Raw genomic sequence first — 22,226 nt, 5'->3', positions numbered from 1 at the left:
AAACGTTGGCTCTCCTCCATCCTCCCATCCCACTCGCTATCTTACCTCTCAGTTTTACTTATGAAACCTTGTCTCCTCTCTGGTTTGCTTATATGCTTGACTTTCTCTCTCTTTCCTTCCTGGTATTGTGATCGGAGATTCTTAGTTCGCCTCTGCTGTCTAATGTCCTGGAGGAACATATCTAAACTGGGTCAGTTTGTATTGGGCCGCTTGCTGTCTCTGGTGATTGTACTTGTTGGAAACTTCCACTAGATTTTCACTTGAAAAAAATTATCCCACTAAACTGCATGTTTTTGTTATAATGATTGAATTGTAGAGGAGCAGTCAATCATAGGGCAGGAGGAGAAGGGGGCGACAGAGGATTAGATGGTTGCATGGCATCACCAAATCAATGGACATAAGTTTGAGCAAGCTTCGGGAGATGGTGAAGGACAGGGAAGCTTGATGAGCCGTAGTCCATGGGGTTGCAAGGAGTCAGACATGACTTAGCAACTGAACAACAACAAATAGGTCTGAAATAAGCAGAGTAGGGCAGTAACTCTCATTTCATCTTTCCTTTCAGCTCTTCATTCACAAAGAAACTGATATGTAGGTATATGTTATGCCCTGCAAGTTCTGGCCTTCTATCTTGTGTTCTTTATCTAAATGTAGGTCTTCATGGTATCCACTGGAATGCTTGAGTATTTTATGTGTTTTGACTTGTAGCTGGTTTGTAATACCTCTCATAAGTTTGCGTAGGTGCTGTGTTTGTATTTTTAGTTCAGGAATTATTTTCTTGTGTTTATCTCAGAGGAGTCATGATGGTGGTGAATTTAGTGGGCCTATTTTTCCCTTCAGTAGGGTTTATCTTTTGAATCCTAGTTTTTGTATTCAAGTTTGCACTGCTTGAGGATCACAGGCTTAGATTCTTCTGCTTCAGAGAGGACATTAATATAGTTATTAAGCTATGTTTTTTTCCCAGAGCAACATGCATAATTGAGAAGACTGGTAGTGACTTGTTCTCGCGTGACTTGTAGAATAATACATGTTCTTTTATTTTAATGTGAGTTTCAGTTAACTTTGTTAGGGAAAACTTAAGTGAACTTCCATATACCATTATCCAGCCTTAACAATTTTGATTCATGCCTGTTATCTTGTTTCAGTTACACACCCACCCGTGTCTGCCCCTCCACTCTCCTTTATCACTGGATTTTTTTAGAGCAGGTACCTAATGGTCATTTTGCTTACAGAATTTTGGTATGTATATCTTAAAGAAAAGGGCTATTAAAAAAAAAATTGCCACAGTAGCATTAATGCAAGTTTCAGTGAAAAATACTGAAGATAATTCCTTAATGGCATCAAATTAACAGCCAGTGTTTACATTTTCCCAGTCTGGTTTTTCACAGTTCTTTTGTTTGAGTTAGGTTTCACACGAGGTCTGTATATTGCATGCAGTTGGTGTGTCTTAAATTCCCTCGACACCATAGTTCTCCCTCCCCACTCTCTCCTTTTTTTCCTCCTAGTTTCTTTGTGAGGGAACAGAATTATTTGTTTTAGGCACACACTCTTTCCTTCTCTTTTCTACCATTCCCTCCCCCAAACATGTCGCAGGTAGAATTGCAGACCCTGCTTATTTAACTTCTGTGTAGAGTACATCATGAGAAACGCTGGGCTGGAAGAAGCACAAGCTGGAATCAAGATTGCCGGGAGAAATATCAATAACCTCAGATATGCAAATGACACCACCGTTATGGCAGAAAGTGAAGAGGAACTAAAAAGCCTCTTGATGAAAGTGAAAGATGAGAGTGAAAAAGTTGGCTTAAAGCTCAACATTCAGAAAACTAAGATCATGGCATCTGGTCCCATGACTTCATGGCAAATAGATGGGGAGACAGTAGAAGCAGTGTCAGACTTTATTTTTTGGGCTCCAAAATCACTGCAGATGGTGATTGCAGCCATGAAATTAAAAGACGCTTACTCCTTGGAAGGAAAGTTATGACCAACCTAGATAGCATATGAAAAAGCAGAGACATTACTTTGCCAACAAAGGTCTGGCTAGTCAAGGCTATGGTTTTTCCAGTAGTCATGTATGGATGTGAGAGTTGGACTGTGAAGAAAGCTGAGGGCCAAAAAATTGATGCTTTTGAACTGTGGTGTTGGAGAAGACTCTTGAGAGTCCCTTGGATTGCAAGGAGATCCAACCAGTCCATCCTAAAGGAGATCAGTCCTGGGTGTTCATTGGAAGGACTGATGCTGAAGCTGAAACTCCAATACTTTGGCCACCTCATGCGAAGAGTTGACTCATTGGAAAAGACCCTGATGCTGGGATGGATTGGGGGCAGGAGAAGGGGAAGACAGAGGATGAGATGACTGGATGGCATCACCGACTTGATGGACATGAGTTTGGTTAAACTCCGGGAGTTGGTGATGGACAGGGAGACCTGGCATGCTGCAATTCATGGGGTCGCAAAGAGTGGGACACAACTGAGCGACTGAACTGAACTGATGCGCTCCAAAATCACTGCAGGTGGTAGTTGCAGCCATGAAATTAAAAGACGCTTACTCCTTGGAAGGAAAGTTATGACTAACCTAGACAGCATATTAAAAAGCAGAGACATTTCTTTGTCAACAAAGGTCCATCTAGTCAAGGCTATGGTTTTTCCAGTGGTCATGTATGGATGTGAGAGTTGGACTATAAAGAAAGCTGAGCACTGAAGAATTGATGCTTTTGAACTGTGGTGTTGGAGAAGACTCTTGAGAGTCCCTTGGACTCCAAGGAGATCCATCCAACCAGTCCCTCCTAAAGGAAATCAGTCCTGGGTATTCGTTGGAAGGACTGATGTTGAAGCTGAAACTCCAATATTTTGGCCACCTGATGTGAAGAGCTGACTCATTTGAAAAGACCCTGATGTTGGGAAAGATTGAAAGCAGGAGGAGAAGGGGACGACAGAGGATGAGATGGTTAGATGGCATCACTGACTCAATGGACATGAGTTTGGGTAAACTCCGGGAGTTGGTGATGGACAGGGATACCTGGCGTGCTGCGGTTCATGGGGTCGCAAAGAGTCGGACACGACTGAGCGACTGAACTGAACTGAATCAGGAAGCAGCATTGTCTGATTTCTCTTTCTGTGGAACCTGCAGCCATTGGTATTCATCACCCACATAAAGTCACTAGAGGTGGCAAGAATGTTTCTAAAATAACTTATATACTTATGGAATAAATTATCACTTCAGTCTATTTTTTTTTCATGAAGCTTTTGTTCTGTATTAAATAGATAATAAGTATCAAATTGGATGCATTATCCACTTAATTTTTACTCTTTTTAGGAAGAGTCTCTACCAAAGTCTTCTTCACTCTTTTTGCCCTGCTTGGCCTCTTCATCTGTTTCTTTGGACACAGATTCTGGAAAACAGGTATTTTGTCTAATATAGTTGCTACTTACATGCCTTGTAGTTTTTTGTTTTTTGTTTTTTTCCTGAAATGCTTCTGGGGAGTTTATGACCTGTAAGGAGAGTAATCAACTGGTTATCTCTACTATTTTCATTGATTTGTAGCTGGGGTCTTTTAGTAAACATTTTACTGAATTACAGTGCATTTTAATTTTTTCTCTTTTCTCCACTAGGGAGTGCAGACTCTTCTTATTAAGCAGGGTATAAAGTTTGATTTGTGCATCCACCTTTATCAATTGCTAGAATGACTAGTTGACCAATGATTACTAATTAGAAATCAGAATGTCTGTATACAAAATATATGTGGATTTTGGTGATGGTGATGGACGTGGTTTTGCACAAATCAGGCTGCAGTGCACAGTGAGGTGAAATGTCTGCAGAACCCTAGAAGGTTCAAAGAGCAAATGGGAACTCCACTATCTATTCAGTGAAACCCAGTGAAGCGAGGAGAATATGAAATGTGCTTGTTAAATTGACTTGAATTCTTTGGATTACCTTTTATATAACTAACGTTTGCATGAGTGCTTAGTCACTCAGTCATGTCCGACTCTTTGCAACCCCATGGAGTGTAGCCCATCAGGCTTCTCTGTCCATGGGATTTCCAGGCAAGAACACTGGAGCGTGTTGCCATTTCCTCCTCCGGGGGTCTTAACTCTCTTGTGTTTCCTGCATTGCAGATGGATTCTTTACCCATTGAGCCAAATGTTTGTAGTTACTAAAAAAAAAAAAAAAAAAAAAAAAACAGAATCCTTCATGTAATTCATTAACAGGGGCTATACTGGTATAACAAGGGGAGAGTGAATGTAATCCTGATCTTAGAAAACTGTTTGAACTGATAAATTGTTTGAAATAGCAACTCCCTTTCCCTCCATTGCTACCTTTTTTGTCTTGATTGAGAAGAGAATATTGTGAAGAATATTTAATTGCTTAAAATGTAGAATGATCCTGTAGTACGGAATTTAATTGTTAAGCTGTATGTAGAGTTTAAAAGATACTACTAGGTTTTTATGGTTAAAGACAATAGTTGATGTTCATATTAAACAAGAGAGGATGAATTAAAAGAAGACATAAAAGTTACATTTTGCTTTGGAATATATTTTTTTAACCTTTCAAATTCTATTTTTGCTCATGTAATGAAGGGCTCCCAGGTGGTGCTTCCACCTGCCAATGCAGAAGACACAAGAGATGTGGGTTCGATGCCTGGGTTGGAAATATCCCCTGTAGTAGGAAATGGCACCCCACTCCAGTATTCTTGCCTGGAAAATTTCATGGGCAGAGGAGTCTGGCGGTCTGCAGTCCATGGAGCCACAAAGAGTTGGGCATGGTTGAGTGACTGAGCACAATGAACTGAAATCTAGTGTGTAATTTCAGATCAGACACAATAACAAAAGTACTATTTTTGTTTTAAATCGGAACTATAAATATATTAAACCAAGCTATGAAATTAACAATTAACTGATCAATCGAAACTGACCTATATACAAAAAATGTGTCCAATAGTTAATACTTTAATTTGTACCCATTTAATAAAAATATTTACTCCCAATGACTTCTGAATTTTTCCTGCCTTTTAGATAATTATTTCTTTTCTTTGAATGCCCTCGTGTATACATTCTGGGAACTGAAGAATGTATTTGTAGATTAGACATTTAAATTGCATTTACTAACTGTAGTTTTTTTTGTTTTTTTTTGCTTTCTTGGTGGTCTGCTACTAGAACTATTCTTTATAGGCTTTATCTTCATTGGATTCTTCTTTTATATACTGATTACAAGACTGACACCTATTAAGTATGATGGTAAGTGAACATAATATAGTTTGATGAAGGTTCAAAAAGCAAGGTGCTGTGTTTGCACCCAGCATCCCTTGTATAGTTTGACCAGTACTGAATGTGTTATCCTCTTATGTGTGTAAAATAACTGGCCACCTATGCTCTACACATCTTTTCTGAACTACTCCTTCAGACCTTCTCTCCAAGGTTTTTAATCTGCATGGAGAATTCCTTGGTACTCAGGGAAATGAAGGGCCATGTGGATTATAAGCCTGTGTTCCAGCTATGTGCTATATTGACAATATGACATTTACAACAATCAGAGTGTTAGGATTTTCTTTACCTCAAAACAAACCCAACCCTCCTTCCTTGTCATGTTGAACAGAGTGCTTCTCACCCCTTCTTCCACAGTCCCAGGTGGAGGTTGTCCCAGACCATGCCTGTCACTAATCCTCAGATGAGCTCCCCAGGTTTCCAGTCTCAGACCCTCCCTAGAGAGGGCCTCCCCATGCTGGTTTCACGGCACTGCTGGTGCCCCCTTGGTGCCCGACCTAGAGAAAGGCTAGTCTAGTCTGGCTTTGGTAACGTTAGCGTGTTTGAGCATGCATCCGAGAAGCTCTGATTTAACTGTCCATCCACTCCCCTCGTGCAGTCCGCCTGATTGTGACGGCCGTCGCTGGAAGCATCGGTGGAATTTTCTTGGTAGCTGCTTGGTGGCGATTTGGAGTCCTCACGCTCTGCATGCTGTGTGTCGGACTGGTGCTGGGCTTCCTCGTCGCATCAGTGGCTTTCTTCACTCCCCTGGGTAGGAGATGTGTAACTCATGTTATGTGTGTGCAGTTCATTGTCAGAGACTTTATTTCATCTCTCCAGTACACGCCCCCTCCCCCTCACCCCTTATTAGGGATTTGGGGCCTCTCCTGAGAGTTCTGGAAACTTGCACTGATAACGTGCCACTTTAGGGAAAGCCAGTACCAGTAAGAATCCCCCTTTCCTCAAAGGCACCCTGTGTAGATGAATTCTAGAACATCTTCAGAGGTTGCCTTGGACCTGTATGTCATAATAAGGGGTCTGTGTGTATTTCTGTTGGTTGAAATTAATGGAGGTAAAGGGAATTCTTTATATATGGCAGAACAGTGGTTTTCATTTTTTAAAACCCTGCAACCCTTTCTTCAAGTGAGTCTTAAGCAGAAGCCTGATCCGACCCACAGGTAAATTTGGCACTACCCTGATGGCAGCTGAGGCAGGGAGCCTGATGCTCTGTTGCCAGTCTCCCCTTGGACCCCTAACCCCTGCTCCCACCCTTTGCAAGCCCTGAGTGTTCCTGAGTACCTCCTTGTAGTCATCCTAGCGCAGTAGCACAAGGGATGGTTTGGGGGATTTTAAATTATTCAGTTTCTATCCATTTAAAAAATCTACTTAATGTGTAAGTTACCTCCCTTTCATAGGGGAGGAAAGATTTTCCTTTTAACCTTCTAGGTTCTTTGGCTGCTCTAATAATTCAATTGACATAGGATAGATTAATAGGAGAAAAACAAACTTAATTCTGTACCACTGGAGTCCCATAAAAATAGAAGACTCAAAGGCAGTCAGGCAGTTGAGGCTTCTCTGACATCCTGAGCTAAGAATTCAGATGGAGTCTGAGGCTTCAGAGAGGAGGAGGCCAGTTCACAGGAACATAAGACGGGCAGGTGGTAATCAGATATCTGCCATTGCAGACATAAAGCTGTCTCTGGTAATTGCTTTCATTCTGAGCCAGGCCTGTGATCTAAATTCTTTTAGGCAGTAAAGGGAGAGAAAAGTTTCCCCCAAATCTGCTGGGTCTTCCGAAGGGGCCCATTTTGGGGTGCCTGTTCTGCTCCCCTTCACTTTATAGTTGTATGATAATTTACATTTCTTCAGTGGTAAAAAATCCTCCTGCCAGTGCAGGAGAGACAAGAGATGTGGATTCAATGCCTGGGTCAGGAAGATCCCCTGGAGAAGGAAATGGCAACCCACTCCAATATTCCTGCCTGGAGAATCCCACGGACAGAGGAGCCTGGCGGGCTGCAGTCAATGGGGTCACAAAAGTCAGGCACAACTGAGCACACTCACAGTACATAAAATAGATGAACAACGAGGACGTACTGTATAGCACAGGGAACTACATTCAGTATTTTGTAATAACCTATAAGGAAGATCCTTCAAAAAAGAAGTATGTGTGTGTGTGTGAGTGGGTGGGTGGGCGTATAGCTGAATCAGTTTAACATGACATTATTAATTAATTATATTTCAAGAAAAAATAAAATTTTTAAAAAGGGTATCTATGGTCAGAAGTACTCTATTAGGCTATTTTCTTCTTCTCATAATGTTTAGTTCTTACATTAAAATTTTTTTTAACCAGAACGAATTGGTGACCTGTGTGTTTACTGACAATTCCAAGGCCCTTCACTCTGATTTTAGCAAACCTATAGCCAAGTTCATTCCAGGCCCCCTTTACAGGTAGCTCTTTATCTACCTGCAAAGTGGCATTGTTTAGATTTGGCTAAATCACAGACTCTCAGGGATGTTTATTGAAAATGAAGATTCAAAGCTCTACTCTAGAAGTGCTAAACCAAATACTATTTAATGAGCTTCCTTTTTGTTAATGTTTAGAAGATGGAGGGATGGTGGGTTGGAGTCTTTTGTAGTTAATGTGTTGAACTGTCTTATTTTTAGTAGTTAATATATGAACTATCTCATCACTCAAGGACATTTAGGGTAAGTGTGACCTTAATTAGAGTGGGTGCAAACTCATATTTCTAAGCACCTAAAATTTGGAAAAGATTTGGTTGACTTCTCGATTTAATGAAATTACTGTTTTCACTTTATTATGTGTCCTCTGAATGGGTCAGTCTTCTCATGCCTGGCATCATAACTACTATTGTTAATCTCTTGTATTCCTTTTTTTAAAGTCACATGTGCATGTTGTGAAGGATAGCATAGGTGAACTGGAGATACGATCCATCCATTCACCCCACTGAAGCATGTTGCAGTTTGCTTTCTGAGAACATGGGGTCTCCAGGTCAGAGCCCCTCACTATGGACTTCCAGCTCTTTCAGGATACGTGGGTCTCATGATACAGGGACATCTCCATTTGGACTGAGGAATGGTGCTAGTGTCAGTATTAAATAATTGTCAGATTTACATTTTTGTTATTGAAACATAATTTATAATAGGAGTTCTAAGATATCCGTCCTGGGTCACCCCAAGATGCACTGCACTTTAGAGAAGGGTTTAGTAGGATGGATTAGCTCACATCTTAGCTAAATGATTAGCTCACATCTTTCCTGATGCCTGAGAAAAAGTCACATCTTCCAGTGTACAGTGGGTAAACAGGAAACGCATTGATGGTCAAAATCTGCTAAACAGAGTTTGCTCCTTATATGGGACTTCATATATCATATGATGACTCTGAATGCCACTTATATTTTTTACATCACAGTACAAAATCAGGGAATTATAGAAATTTATAGCTAGAAGGGATGATTTGAAGCTTGGAGATAAAGTAGTTCAACCTTTTCATTTTAAGGATCAGGAAACAGGCCCAGCATCACATCTGGTGAATGATAGAGCTTGGACTAGTCCAGCCTCTTCTAAGTTATCCTGTAATAAATGCAGAGCATTACCTGCTTGATTTTTCCTCCTACCCCTTTACCTTCTTAGGACACATCCTTCAAAGAAGATTGTATTGATAGTTAAGTGAAAAGAAATCAGTTCATTTCATAGTGCCTGTTTGTTACATTAAACCTTCAGGATATGTCTATGTTTACATGTTGAGAAAATGAAATTTCACTTGGTGAACCTGTTGTTTACTCTTGATTTCTTTCTGCTTTTCCAGGAAACCTAAAGATTTTCCGTGTCGACGCAGTATTCTGGGTGACCTTCTCTTGTATAGCCATTTTCATTCCGGTGGTTTTCATGGGCTGCTTAAGAATAGTAAGTGTTTCATCAGGTCAAGATATTCACCCTATTTTCCTGGGCCTTCCTTTGTTCACTTATTGCATCATTTTGCATTTCTGTTCACTAGAGAGAGCTGTCTCTCTGTATCAGATGATTCATTTTGAATAGCCTTGTTACTGTGAAAGCAAGAGAAGTTCTAGTTACAATGATCACATTATTTTTTCCAATAAGTGGTGCAGGTCATCACATTCTAACAGCAGGAGCAGAGAAGGTAGGGTTTGCAGCCTTCTGATGGATTGTTCATTTTGGATTGTTCATTTCTGCTGTCTCTCCAGGAGATTCTTCATCTACCTAGAATTTATTATTGAAGTTATTTCAGAGGGAAGACCTTTTCTATGATGAGGGAAACTGTTTTATGAACCATAGGTGTTGAAAATTGTTTTCAGTTTATCTTTTTTTTTTTTTTCATAATTTTATTTATTTATTTTCCAGCCAAAATAAATTTAAGAAAGCACTGGGTCTTCATTGCTGCAAGTGAGCTTTCTCTAGTTGCCATGAGCAGGGACTTCTTGTTGCAGCTTGCAGGCTTCTCACTGCGGTGGCTACTCTTGTTGCTAAGCACAGGCTCTCAGACACTTGGGCTTTAGTAGTTGCAGCATGTGGGCTCAGTAGTTGAGGTTCCTGGACTCCAGAGCACAGGCGCCATAGTTATGGTGCATGGCCTTGGTTGCTCCAAGGTATATGGGATCGTCTCAAATCTGGGATTGAACCTGTGTCTCCTGCATTGGCAGGTGAATTCTTTACCACTGAGCCACCAAGGAAGCCCCCAGTTTATCTTTTCAGGTAACCTCTATTCAGTTCTAAGATCTGGTCCCTTTTCATATGCCCTGAAGGAGCAGGGGCTCCTCAGGGTTGAGGCCAATGATGAAAGCTATAAAAACTATTATTGTTCTACCAGAGGTGATGCCTGAACACTCTGCTTTTCCACAGCTGAACATACTGAGTTGTGGATTCATTGGCTCCTATTCGGTGGTCTTGGCCGTGAACAGTTACCTGTATACAAGCCTTTCTTACATCGCTTTGAACATACTCAGGAGAGCACTCCATGTGGATTTCCGCAGAGCTTTCATGAATGTGCCTTTTCAAACGAATGGTAAGACTAAATCCAAGAACCAAGTGATAGTCAGGTAGGAATATTGGCTTACCTGTGCTAACAAGAGCTCTTATAACCAGATTGAAAGAAGGTTAACGGGACACAAGGAGGAAATTCACACCATTCAGATGCTATTAGAGCCCTGTGTTAATGATTACTTTTTAGGAGCAAAGAATTTAAATTTGTAAGGCGGTTGAAATTCATACTTCTGCAAATCTGATAAATGAACTTATTAAGAAATTTCTAAATCAGGATTACTAAAGTTTATCTAGTCATTCCCAGTTGTCAGAAAAATGCTGAGAATGAAGCTGTTTGGCACCTTATGAGTTGAGGATAGGGTGAAGGGTGAGAAGGACAACCTGATTTTTTAAGTTATTCCCTTGTTTCCTTCCTATGAAGAAGCACATAATTTGCTAATAAAAAGAGAAAGTGGTTTTCAATCAGTAGTTGTGTTTTTCCTCAATTGTAAGAGTCTACCCATTAAAGATTTTCCATTAAGTTTTTAAAGGAAAAAAAATGACTACTAAATCAAATGTTCACAAAGATTGCAAGATATGTTGGTTTCAGAGTGTTAAAGTAGGGAGGATGGTAAAGCAAGGCTTAGAATCGAAGGTATAGAAGCATGATTACAATTGTTATGAATATTTAAGGTCAGCTCTTTCCCTCTACTATCCTGAACCTGCCCTCATTGTTTAAGAGACTGATGGTAGAGACCTTGAAATCCACGTGTCGTGGAAGTTTCAGTATTTGGCCAAACCTTTTACTGGAAGCTCAGTACAGTTTGTTGAATCTCTTCATGCATTTCTGTATCTACTCTATATGAGTGGGGTGGGGTCCCATACAGGATGGAATGGGGAAAGAAGAGCCTGGTGGTATCTGATGTTCCATGTTGTATGTCTGTGAGATCACTGCCCTTCCTCTCCACTCTGGAGAAACACAACAAACAACTCTGCCTGTGAGCACTATGCCTGTAGTCATAAAATACTGGAATGCCAAGGCTCTGAACAACTGATTCCTTTATAACTCTGTCTGGACTTTCAAATGCCTGTAATAGGAAATTCCTATCTTGAAATGTAAGACCATAGTTTCTTTGCTTATTCCCTGGCTTGTAAGTGAGGAAATACACATGTATTTGGACATACTCACCAAAAAGTGTAGTATTAACTGAGAAAAGATGATACAGATTGAGGCTATAAAATGTTGTCTTAACATCTGTGCTAGGTTTTAAAATACAAGAGTTCAAACTGTCCTTTTCTGCTGTCCTGTAGACTTTATTATCCTGGCAGTATGGGGGATGCTGGCTGTAAGTGGAATTACGCTACAGATTCGAAGAGAAAGAGGGCAGCCGTTTTTCCCTCCCCACCCTTACAAGTTATGGAAGCGACAGCGTGAGCGCAGAGTGACGAACATCCTGGACCCCAGCCACCACATCCCTCCACTGAGAGAGCGACTCTTCAGCCGATTAGCCCAGATCAAAGGGCTCTTCCAGAAGGAACAGCCGGCGGGAGAGAGAACGCCCCTGCTTCTGTAGATGCCAGAACGCTTGGTCAGGGCATTCTAGAAGTACATCCCAGGTACCGTCTCATGGTCGGTGCTGCTGCCCGGCTGCTTCCGCAGTCTCTGGGGCAAGTCTGCTAAGGAACCGGCTCTGCATCTGTGCTTTGTACAGTACTGTGGTCTCTTTATTGAAAGAGGGTAAGGGCATGCCTGGGAGATGACAGTCATTCTAAGTGAGAGTGTGAAAGGTGGTCATAATGTTGGTGGTAAGGAGGTTTTGCTTTATTACCAAATGCTTAAGAAATTACATTTTTGGTTTATAAGTTATGTGTCAACTTACTCCATTAAGTAGATACACTTTAAAAAAAAGAAATTAAAAATTAATAGTTGTTCTGTAAAGCCATGGTGGGTTTTTTTTGTCTTCTGCTTTTTTTTTTGTAACTCCTTGAACAATTCTCTCACCAAAGTCTGGCTAAACTTGGGGACCAGGCATGGAGGGCAGTTTTATTTAAATAAATTTTTATTTGCCACTGTGTTTGTAGTTTTGGGGGTTTGGTACTGCACCTTTGAACTTCAGAATACAAAGGAGGGAGAACTAACTTATTTTCTGACTATAAGCAATCTGATTACTTGGTTACACATAAATATCATATATTATCAAAAATTACCCTTTTATCTTTGTGATAAAATACATATTTACCCTATCGATCATTTTTAAGTGTATATATAGTTCAGTTGGTACCCCTCCTCTTTGCCTTTTATTGCTTAAAATGGTAATTTAAATAGCTGAAATATTTCAACCATTTGAAAAGAGGTCAATTTATATAGATGATAAAGCTCTTATATGGATGACTTATTTATATTCCAGATAAAAAGTGACTTTTTTTCCTTTCAAAACCTTTTAAGATAGTTTTGACAGCTGACTTCTAATTTAAACTGCATTCAGTGACATATAAATTGTTTTATTTTGGGGAGATAAACTGGCTCCTAGCTTCATCTATAGTCCCATTAATAAGGAAACCTTTAACATATTTGCATTTTGTAGTCCTCTCTGCTAAATTAGTTGTTAGAGCATTGGTACAATTTCAAAAATTTCAGTATGAAGTCTTTGTCCTATCTGTGTTGTAAATTGATGAGGAGAGAAAAAGGACTTAGGTGTTGAATAGAGCTGCTTTCAATGAGGCCCTTGGATTCTGTAAGGAGAGTCCCTTCAGTTCTGACTTTGTTGCGCCGTAAGAAAGAACCCAGATGCCCTGGGCTGCATCCTTGCTCCTCATGGCCTTCTATCAACTGTCAGAGTCTCCGCCAGGGTTCTACCTTGTATCTGAAGCTGGTGACTGAGATGCCTGAGTGGCTGTGAGGTTGGTTGTGGTTGTCCTTCTCCTATTTGTGAGTTAACCACTATTTAAATGATGCTGCTTTTACAGGTTTTTCAATATACAATAGGTTTTTGATGCTTCCAGTAACTGGAAACTTTTCAGCTTTGCTCTTAAAAGTGTTATGGAAAGGCTGAAACAAAATGAAAAAAAATGTATAATAATTTCTTGCATTGAAAAATTAAATTACACAGGTGTCTATTTACTATTTATTTTGTAATCTTCACTGTTTATGTAACTTCAAAAAACACTTGAAGGAAAAAAATGTGGGTTTTTTTTTATGATTCACCATAGAGATTCTGTATTCTGCTATATCATAAATTCTAACAAAGTGACATGGAATGTTTGTGTTTTTTTTCTATACCATCAAAATGTCTGCCAGTAAATATTATAAAGACAAAACATACTTTCTTGGAGGGGGGAGACAAACTGTTTAAAATTTTTCATGATAATTTGTGAGTAATAAGCCAGTTTGTTTAATTTTTTAATAATAAATACCTATTTTGAAAAAAATGCAAAAAAGCCTCATTATTATAAAATTCTTATAAAATTTTTTACCAACTGTATTTGTACAAAAGTAATAAGACATGAGGACAGTTTCATAGCTATAAACACAAAATTATTTAACTTGGACAAATAATTCTTTATTCCAAAAAATCAGTTTAACAGAAACAGACTCACAGACTTAGAAAATAAATTTATGGTTGTAGGATGGTGTGGGGGTGGGGGATGGGAAGGTTGAAGGGGAAGGATAGTTAGGGAGTTTGAGATACACATGTACACAGTGCTATATTTAAAATGGATAACTGGCAAGGACCTACTTTATAGCACAGGGAACTCTGTTCAACGTTCCGTAACAACCTAATTGGGATAAGAATTTTAAAAAGGATACATGTATATGTTAAAAAAAATCAGTTTAAGCATAAATGAAATGATAGGAAATGAAGGAAATCTGGGGTAATGTGTTAAAGTTTATATCCTTCATTAGAAGGAAAGCTGTTGTCTTTAATGCGTTAGTTTGTGTTGATGTCATTAGTACTTTAGTTGTGTCAAACAAAAAAATAATAGTGTTGTCAGAAACTTGTTTCTATCATTTAAATGTTTTAGTTCTGATTAACCTATTATGGTTAGCTATTAGGTTGCCAAACCACAGCAGCTAACCAGTGCTATAGACCTGTTGAGTTCTATATAAAGTGGGATAGAAAACTGATTCTAACAAAGAAATTGCTACCATGTTAAAGCAGGAATGGACTTTAGATACAGTGTTATCTGACCTTAAACATGTAATCACGTTATTTTGTACTTGAGGAAATTCTTAAAGAGTAAATTATATAAAGTCACAGTTATCAAATAATAGTACCCAGACCAAAATTTGAGAACTCCCTATCCAAATGTGCTTTACACTCTTATTGTGATGAAAATGTGAATCATTGATTTTTTTCCAATTTTCTTCTGTTGTTAGTGAATTCTTAGAAAGCTCCTGAGCTCCTAATATTGCCATGATCTCTTCTTCTGGGAAGGTGTTAATTTTACACAGTGAAAGCATGTTTTTCCAAGTTACAGTCATGGACCGTTTTATATTCTTTATAAAGTATATAATAGATATTTAGTTTCCAATTCCGTATTTCACCACAGCAGCATTTGTAGTGAATCTTTTGGTTATCAAGTTCACTCCTCGCTGATGTACTTGATACCTGTTGTTAACCTTCATTAAAACCCCAGAATTCTTGGCTCTCATTTCCTGAAAACTGTAGGCTTTCCCACTGTGATCCAGTCCTTAGGAGCAAGGCTGCCTGTGTTTTCCTTTTTGACATGCACAGAATTGTGCCACCCACCCAAAAATTATATGTTGAAGCCCTCACCTGCCAGTGTTTCAGAGGGTGACTGTATTTGGAGAGAAGTGAAAAGTGAAAGTGTTAGTTGCTTAGTCATGTCTGACTCTTTGTAACTCCACGGACTGTAACCCACGAGGCTCCTCTATCCATGGGATTCTCCAGGCAAGAATCCTGGAGTGGGTTTCTATGCCCTCCTCCAGGGGATCTTCCTAACCCAGGGATCAAACCCAGGTCTCCTGCATTGCAGGGTTCTCTCACATTGCAAGCAGATTCTTTACCGTCTGAGCCACCGGGGAAGCCCATTTGGAGAGAGGGCTTTATAAAGGAGTTAATTAGATAACCAAGCTTCCCTGGTGGCTCAGACGGTAAAGAATCTACCCACAATGCGGGAGGCCCTGGTTTGATCCCTGGGTCAGGAAGATCCCCTGGAGTAGGAAATGGCAACCCACTCCAGTATGCTTGTCTGGAGAATTCTGTGGACAGAGGAGCCTGGTGGGCTACAGTCCACGGGACTGCAAAAAGTCCGACGTGACTGAGTGACTAACACTGTCACTTAGGTGAAAATGAGGCCATCAGGGCGAGCCCTTAATCCAATCTGGAAAAGATTAGAACATACTAGAACCCTGGGACAGAGTAGGTGTGAGCATACAGTGAGTGTGGCCACCAGCCAGCAGAGGAGAGCGGCCTCAGACGAAACATGCCTTGCTCTTGGACTTGAAGCCTCAGAACTGAGAAAATTTCTGATGTGATGCCGCCGGGTCTGTGGGGTTTTTGTTATGGCAACCCTGACAAATGACTACACCTTACAAGTCCGTTTATCCTGCTTGTTGACTGGAAGACACCTGTGCAGTCTGGCTACTACTTTTGCAAGGACCACTCTTTATGCAACTTAGGTAGAGAGGGGCTCAAGCTAGTGGAAACTTGGACTTGCTGGGGACCCTATAATCACGGCACTGGGGAGGCTGGCAGTTCTGGATCAGGTTACATCAGCACCAGGGACAAAATTTTAAAAATTGTAATACCATAATACTCTGATTTGGACCTCAACTTCACTCATCCATGCAATATTTTGTTACGTTCCTAAGTGCCAAGCGTTGGCAAAAATCAGACCCAGTCCCTGCTTCAGAGCTTAGTGTGTGATGAGGCAGACACTAAAATAGTTATCCAAAAGAAATACAATATGCAATGAAAATTTACTATGGAATTGGAGGTAGAATCTCTGATGCCTGGGAAGAATTCTTTGAGGAAATGACATTTAAGTGGAGACCTGGAGGAGGATCTTCATTTTTTGAACGTTGAATTTTAAGCTAGCCTTTTCACTCTCCTCTTTCACCCTCATCAAGAGGCTCTTTAGTTCTTCTTTACTCTCTGCCATAAGGGTGGTGTCATCTGTGTATCTGAGGTTATTGATATTTCTCCCGGTAATCTTGATTCAAACTTGTGCTTTATTCAGGCAGTATTTCACATGATATAACCTGCGTATAAGTTAAATAAGCAGGGTGACAACATACAGCCTTGATGTACTCCTTTTCCAACTTGGAACGATGGTTCTATTTCCAAATAGAACGGTGGTCCTAACTATTGCTTCTTGACCTGCATACAGGTTTCTCAGGAGGTAGGTAAGGTAGTCCCATCACTTCATGGCAAATAGAAGGGTAAAAAATGGAAACAGTGACAGACTTTATTTAATTGGGCTCCCAAATCACTGCTTATGGTGACTGTAGGCATGAAATTAAAAAATGCTTGTTCCTTAGAAGGAAACATGATGAACATAGACAGTGTATTAAAAAGCAGAGACATCACTTTGCCAGTAAAGGTCCATCTAGTCAAAGCTATAGTTTTTCCAGTAGTCAGGTACGGTTGTGAGAGTTGCACCACTATAAAGAATGCTGAGCACTGAAGAATTGATGCTTTCAAACTGTGGTGTTGGAGAAGACTCTTGAGAGTCCCTTGGACAACAAGGAGATCAAACCAGACAATCCTAAAGGAAATCAGTCCTGAATACTCACTGGAAGGACTGATGCTGAAGCTGAAGCTCCAATACTTTGGCCACTTGATGCAAAGAGCTGACTCATTAGAAAAGAGCCTAATGCTGGGGAGGATTGAAGGCAGGAGGAGAAGGGGATGACAGAGGATGAGCTAGTTGGATGGCATCACTGACTTGATGGACATGAGTTTGAGCAAACTCTGGGAGATGGTAAAGGACAGAGACGCCTGGCTTCTCTGTCTGCAGTCAACGGGATCGCAAAGAATCGGACACGACTCAGTGACTGAACAACAGCTGGAGGATGAGAGCTTCCCCTGTGGCTCAGATGGTAAAGAATCTGCTGCAGTGTGGGAGACTCAGGTTTGATCCTCAGGTTGGGAAGATCCCCTGGAGAAGGGATGGCAACCCACTCCACTGTTCTTGCCTGGAGGATCCCATGGACAGGGAAGCCTGGTGGGCTACAGTCCATGGGGTCACAAGGAGTTGGACATGGCTGAGCAAAACCAACAGTTTTGCTTTCACTGGAAGATGAGTTAGGACCACAAGGAGGCACAGTGCATTCCATGTAGTAGAGGAAAAACATGAACAAAGCCTGGAGGCCTTCCCTTCTCATTTTGGAGATGCCCCAGTGGAATCTCACTTGTATGCCCACCACTCATGATAGCCCTTCATTTTGGTGCTTGGCAGAATCAGCTCTCCCATTCTCAGCTCTTGTCATTTTGAGCAGCTGATCCAGACAGGATGTTGTCCTTTTTTTTTTTTAATCAAGTTACAATTAATATATAACATTGTTATATATAACATATATATAAGTTGAAGGTGTACCTTCAACATATAAGTTGAAGATGTACCTTCAACATATAAGTTGAAGGTGTACCATATGCTGATTTAAATACATTTATATATTACTATCTAATTATCATTAGAGCATTAACTAACATCTCTATCTTGTCACATAATTATCATTTCTTTTTTGTGGTGAGAACAGTTAAGGTTTCATTTATCAGCAACTTATAATATTGCTGACTATAATCATTATGCTGTGAATTAGATGTCCAGAATGTATCTATTTACCTTCTCGTTGTAAGTTTATACCGTTAAACATTCTCCCCAGCTCCCCTTCCCCCGACCCCTGGTAACCACCATTCTGCTCCTGTTATGAGGAGTTTGGCTTCATTAGATTCCACAGATAAGTACTACCATAGTTGTTTGTCTTTCTCTGCTGACTTATTTTACTGGGCACAATGCTATCAAGGGTCATCTATGTTGTCGCAAATGGCAGAATTTCCTTCTTTGCTATGGCTAAATAATATTTGATTACATACACATGCAACATCTTTGTCCATTCATCCATTGAAGGACACTTAGGCAGTTTCCCTACCTTGGCTATTGTGAATGCTGCTGCAATAAACACAGGCGTAAAGATAATTTTTCAGTATCCTATTTTCCTTTTTGTGTGTGTGTTTGTGTGTGTATATCTAAAAGTGGGATTGCTGAATTATATGATAGTTCTGTCTTTATTGTCAGTCTTCTCTTCCTCATTAAGTTTTATTTATTTATTTTTTAAAGTGCATCTAGAGTGCATTTCTTTTTTTTTTTTTTTATTAGTTGGAGGCTAATTACTTTACAATATTGTGGTGGTTTTTGCCATACATTGACATGAATCAGCCATGGATTTACATGTGTTCCCCATCCTGAACCCCCCTCCCACCTCCCTCCACATCCCATCCCTCTGGGTCTTCCCAGTGCACCAGCCCCGAGCACTTAAGTTTTAACTGTTCTACAAAACTGCACAGAGCACACTTTGCCTTTTTAATTTACCTTTTTCCATTCCTCCCAAGACCCTAGAAGTTAGCGATCATTCCCTGGCAGGTAGGTCAGAATCCCAGTGACTCACAAGGCGTGACCCTTGGAATCACTCCTTCTATTCCAGAGTCCTGTACACACAAGTATAATAATATATGTGACACTACTTCCTCTGGAAGGAGGTTAATAAATGGCCACATTTTTTTTTGAAGTCTTTTCCCTTTGAAGTCCTTAAGGATGAAAAAGCCTATTTCACATGAGGTTTCATGGCTCCTCCTCTAATGGATTATCTTTTGCCCAGATTAGCTTGAAAGTGCTCAGCCTGCCTGTAGTCATGGTGCAGGATGCGTGCTAGCATCTGGGAGCTTTGAGGAGAGGGGCAGAGGATCCAAAGCAGCTGCAAACAGCAAGGAAGAAAATGTATTAAGCTCCCTGCTTCTCCAAGGGTGCTGTGTATCACATAAAACACACCAGTGATTTTCTTTCTACTGAATAGAGACGTTTTTCACTTCTTGCATTCTATGTATGTCTAGAGCCTGCATGAGCTGGGAACAAAAACCTTACAATTGCCTGAGATAAGTCTTAAAATGAACATATTCTAGGGTAAGTTAACATTTGAGAAATTCATTCATTTTCTCTCACATCAGCTTTTGTTTTGATGGGACTGAGCACTTCATCCCTGAGTGGTACCAAAGTCCAAGATAAAAATCCTCTGGCATTGAAAGCAACCAAGGATGACTTTAGCCCTGTTCATCAGCTATTTATACAAATCAAAGCAATGTGCTGAGGTTCAGGGTTACATACAAACATGATAAGGACAAGCTTTTAGGGAATGATGATTCTAATGAGCTTTCTTCTTTGTTTCAGTTCAGTTCAGTTGTTTAGTCGTGTCCAACGCCTTGCAATCCCATGGACTGCAGCACGCCGCGTTTCCTTGTCCATCACCAACTCCTGGAGCTTGCTCAACCTCATGTCCATTGAGTCAGTGATGCCATCCAACCATCTCACCCTCTGTCTTCCCCTTCTCCTCCCGCCTTCGATCTTTCCCAGCATCAGGGTCTGTTCCAATGAGTCAGCTTTTCACATCAGGTGGTCAAAGTATTGGAGCTTCAGCTTCAGCATTAGTCCTTCCAATGAACACCCAGGACTGATCTCCTTTAGGATGGACTAGTTGGGTCTCCTTGCAGTCCAAGGGACTCTCAAGAGTCTTCTCCAACACCACAGTTCAAAAGCATCAATTCTTCAGCGCTCAGCTTTCTTTATGGTCCAACTCTCACATCCATACATGACTACTGGAAAAACCATAGCTTTGACTAGACGGACCTTTGTTGGCAAAATAATGTGTCTGCTTTTTAATATGCTGTCTAGGTTGGTCATAAGTTTTCTTCCAAGGAGCAAGTGCCTTCTAATTTCATGGCTGCAATCACCATCTGCAGTGATTTTGGATCCCAAGAAAATAAAATCTGTCACTGTTTCCATTGTTTCCCCATCCATTTGCCATGAAGTGATGGGACCAGATGTCATGATCTTAGTTTTCTGAATGTTGAGTTTTAAGCCTATTTTTTCACTCTCCTCTTTCACTTTTATCAAGAGGCTCTTTAGTTCTTCTTCGCTTTCTGCCATAAGGGTGGTGTCATCTGCATATCTGAGGTTATTGATAATTCTCCCGGCAGTCTTGATTCCAACTTGTGCTTCATCCAGCATGGGATTTTGCATCATGTACTCTGCATATAAGTTAAATAAGCAGGGTGACAATATACAGCCTCGATGTACTCCTTTCCTGGTTTGGAACCTGTCTGTTGTTCCATGTCTGGTTCTAACTGTTGCTTCTTGACCTGCATACAGGTTTCGCAGGTAAGGCGGTCTGGTATTCCCATCTCTTGAAGAATTTTCCACAGTTTGTTGTGATCCACACAGTCAAAGGCTTTGGTGTAGTCAATAAAGCAGAAATAGATGTTTTTCTGGAACTCTTGCTTTTTTGATGATCCAGCGGATGTTGGCAATTTGATCTCTGGTTCCTCTGCCTTTTCTAAATCCAGCTTGAACATCTGGAAGTTCACAGTTCATTGTTGAAGCCTCTCAGAGAATTTTCAGTATTATCTTGCTAGCATGTGAGATGAGTGAAATTGTGCGGTAGTTTGAACATTCTTTGGCATTGCCCTTCTCTGGGATTGGAAAGAAAACTGACCTTTTCCAGTCCTGTGGCCACTGCTGAGTTTTTCAAATTTGCTGGCATATTGAGTGCAGCACTTTAACAGCATCATCTTTCAGGATTTGAAATAGCTCAACTGGAATTCCATCACCTCCACTAGCTTTGTAGTGATGCTTCCTAAGGCCCACTTGACTTTGCATTCCAGGATGTCTGACTCTGGATGAGTGACCAGACCATCGTGGTTATCTGGGTTATGAATGTCTTTTTTGTATAGTTCTCTGTGTATTCTTGCCACCTCTTCTTAATATCTTCTGCTTCTGTTAGGTCCATACCATTTCTGTCCTTTATTGTGCTCATTTTTGCATGAAATGTTCCCTTGGTATCTCTTAATTTTCTTGAAGAGATCTCTAGTCTTTCCCATTCTATTCTTTTCCTCTATTTCTTTCCATTGATCACTGAGGATTTGTTAGAAAACTCAAATGTAGCCTACTGATACTCAAGAAGTAGGCCCTGTGTTTCAAGATCAGTGCATTTTTATTCTAGGCACAATCCTATCCATTGATATAAATTTCAATATAGCGAATTTTCTAAAGGCTTTTTGTTACTCCAAGACAGTGGCCTTACTCTTTCCCTTTTGCTCATGTGGAAAAAGACTTACAAGGGATATCATTGAAAAGAAAAATCAAGGTGAAAAAGCAAGGCAACTTATTAGACATGGGTTTTAGGATGAGGTTGACTACTCTGAATTTTCTATTTTCCATGTGTTGGATTTTTAACCATGTATAGTTCTTTTTCCTTTTTGTGAAAAATAAATAAAAGTGAACATAATCTAACAAACCTCTGGGAATTTATGCACCAGACATTACAGTGCAAAAGCCTGTATATATATGAATGTTTATTTTTTATATGAATGTTTAATGTAGCATTGATTTAACAAAAAATGCAAACAATCTGAATAAACACCAATAAGGGAAATAGTTGAAAAAATTATAATGCATTTATCCAACGATGGTTACAAAAAACTGGTTTGTAGGCAAAAGAATCTAGTTGGCTGGAGTATGTTAACAGTAGAATAATTTGTTAGAATACTGATGTTATTTGCTTCTGGACATTTCTCCCAATGGATTTGATTTTTCGCTCAGTTCAGTTCAGTCACTCAGTTGTGTCCACCTCTTTGCAACCCCATGGACTTAGTTGTTTTATATGCAATTTAGTAGTAAGCTTCTTATGCAAATTTAGGTATATATTTTTTCCTTCCTGTTGTCAGAATTAAGCCACAGTAAACAATAAACCTCACT

The 22,226-nt window shown here is 40.1% G+C and overlaps 1 protein-coding gene across 1 annotated transcript in view; it reads left to right on the top strand.

The window, feature by feature from the left end:
* Positions 1 to 13,661, top strand: part of TM7SF3 (transmembrane 7 superfamily member 3) — a 41,727-nt gene extending 28,066 nt beyond the window's left edge. Inside the window, exons 7-12 of the mRNA XM_043881642.1 lie at positions 3,310 to 3,396; positions 5,148 to 5,228; positions 5,854 to 6,006; positions 9,061 to 9,158; positions 10,113 to 10,275; positions 11,544 to 13,661. Of these exons, the coding sequence (XP_043737577.1) occupies positions 3,310 to 3,396; positions 5,148 to 5,228; positions 5,854 to 6,006; positions 9,061 to 9,158; positions 10,113 to 10,275; positions 11,544 to 11,806 (845 nt within the window). The 3' untranslated portion in view covers positions 11,807 to 13,661. The remainder of the gene's footprint in view (positions 1 to 3,309; positions 3,397 to 5,147; positions 5,229 to 5,853; positions 6,007 to 9,060; positions 9,159 to 10,112; positions 10,276 to 11,543) is intronic.
* Positions 13,662 to 22,226: the final 8,565 nt, after the last annotated feature.

The sequence above is a fragment of the Cervus elaphus genome, chromosome 22 (genome assembly GCF_910594005.1).
Source record: "Cervus elaphus chromosome 22, mCerEla1.1, whole genome shotgun sequence".
Classification (NCBI taxonomy): Eukaryota; Metazoa; Chordata; class Mammalia; order Artiodactyla; family Cervidae; genus Cervus; species Cervus elaphus.
This window is presented reverse-complemented; position numbering and strand designations above follow the sequence as displayed.